This window comes from Antrostomus carolinensis, unplaced genomic scaffold (genome assembly GCF_000700745.2).
Source record: "Antrostomus carolinensis isolate BGI_N321 unplaced genomic scaffold, ASM70074v2 scaffold12570, whole genome shotgun sequence".
Taxonomy (NCBI): Eukaryota; Metazoa; Chordata; class Aves; order Caprimulgiformes; family Caprimulgidae; genus Antrostomus; species Antrostomus carolinensis.
Window position 1 is genome coordinate 1 of NW_010286566.1, and position 1,862 is coordinate 1,862.

Consider the following 1,862-nt stretch of genomic DNA (forward strand, 5'->3'; position numbering starts at 1 on the left):
CCCCAACATTCTGTGATTCTGTGATTCTGCAGGACACAACATACTTACTAGAAGGGGGCAGAAGTTTAAACCTATGAACTAAAGGAAAGCCCTCCATGATGTGATGTTTTGCCTTTCTCGTGTGGATTGGAAGAACATTTTGATCCCCTTTGCTTGTCTTTTGCTCCTAGGCAGCCACTTTTCCAACACAACTTCAAAGGTGGTGACAACAACCGCTGCCACCTTGCTGGATGCTGCCACTTCGAGTGAATACCCATACGAGTACTTGGATGAGGAGGACTACGTGCAGTATGGCCTCTGCACAAAAGAAGAGGTAGTCTCTTTTAGCAGAGTGTTCTTGCCATCTTTTTACACCGTGGTCTTCCTAATTGGGTTGGCTGGGAATATCCTCCTCTTTATTGTCCTCATTATGTACATCAAGAAGAAAAAGAAGATGACCGAGGTGTAAAAGGTGGTTTCAGACTTCTTCTTGCTCCTAACCCTTCCTTTTTGGGCTCTGTACATTTCTCAGTGGGTGATGTGGGATATATTGTGCCCGATCTTAAATGCCGTGTACACTGTGAATTTCTACAGTGGTATATTTTTTGTGAGCTGCATGAGTCTGGACATGTATCTGCAGATAGTTCATACTTGCTCTTCTCGCAACTCCATGACACAGAGGAATTCCATCCTCGTCTTATTGATGGTATGGCTCCTTTCCATACTTCTCTCCATTCCTGATGGCCTCTTCACCAGCACAAGGCAAATGCACAACAAAACCATCACGTGTGCCCATGATTATGGCCAGAAACATTTATTTTGGAAAATTGTCTTTCGGGTCTTTCAGAACATCCTGGGTTTTCTTTTGCCCTTCCTCTTCATGATATTCTGCTATTCCCGCATAGCATGTGTCCTCACCGCGTCTCAGATGCCTGGCTCAAGGAGAGCACTCTGCTTAGTCTTTACTCTAGTGGGTGTCTTCTTTATCCTGTGGTCCCCTTACAATATTGTCCTCATCCTTCACTCCCTGCAAGATGTTGGTGTGATCAGGAGCTGTGAAAGCAGCAGGCGATTGGACTATGCCATGCAGATCACAGAGAGTTTGTCCTTTGTCCATTGCTGTCTCAACCCCTTGCTCTATGCTTTTGTGAAAAAAAGATTCAGGTTATATTTGTGGAAGATCCCTCAAGCCATTTTCAGGAGAAGCACTTTCCTTGACCTCCAACCCTCAGAGACAAGCCAGTCTTGCAGCAGATATGCAGTTGAGATAGAAATGTTGAGTATCACAACTGCTTGATAAATATTTACATTGTTTACGTTACGTGGATGCTCTCCATGCTATATTTTACTGGTCCTGGCCATGTGACGGAGTTGCTGGAGCCCACAGAACCATGTAACCAGATATTTCATCCTTGTGCCAGCAACAAAACAAGGATTTTCTACATTGGGTTTGGAAAAGTGCACATGGGATTTGTTCTGTTGTAACTCAAATATTATAAAAAGGTTTATACTCGTAGAAGAAGCCCAGCTCTTGTCTGGAGTATGTGAGGCATCAGTGGCTGAAGGAGCAGCTTATCTAGATATTGTGCCCTTAAAAATACAAACTGAAACTTATGCAGAACTTCTCCCCCATAGATCCCAAAGAGTCTGATGGAGGAGAGTGATCCCGTTATCCCTCCAGCTCGTGGTGTGGGCTGGAGAACTGATGCACCACACTCATCCATCAAGCCAGACATGGGTGGCCAGAAGCTCTGCCTAGGGGATGGCTTTGCTTCTCCTGGCTTTTGCCATCTACCAGGTCAATGTGTTTAACTGGGCTCATCCCTTTGTCTACCAGGAAAAGGGATGCCATCCAGAGGGGACCTGGACAAGCTTGAGAAGTG

The 1,862-nt window shown here is 45.2% G+C and overlaps 1 protein-coding gene across 1 annotated transcript; it reads left to right on the forward strand.

Moving 5' to 3' along the window:
- Positions 1 to 170: 170 nt before the first annotated feature.
- LOC104530763 (atypical chemokine receptor 2) lies at positions 171 to 1,276 on the forward strand (the record flags this gene model as incomplete). Its single annotated transcript, XM_010175486.1, is given in 1 exon segment — positions 171 to 1,276. A coding segment is annotated over 1 exon segment (1,106 nt), but the record flags the coding sequence as incomplete, so codon positions are not given.
- Between the last annotated feature and the right edge of the window lie 586 nt (positions 1,277 to 1,862).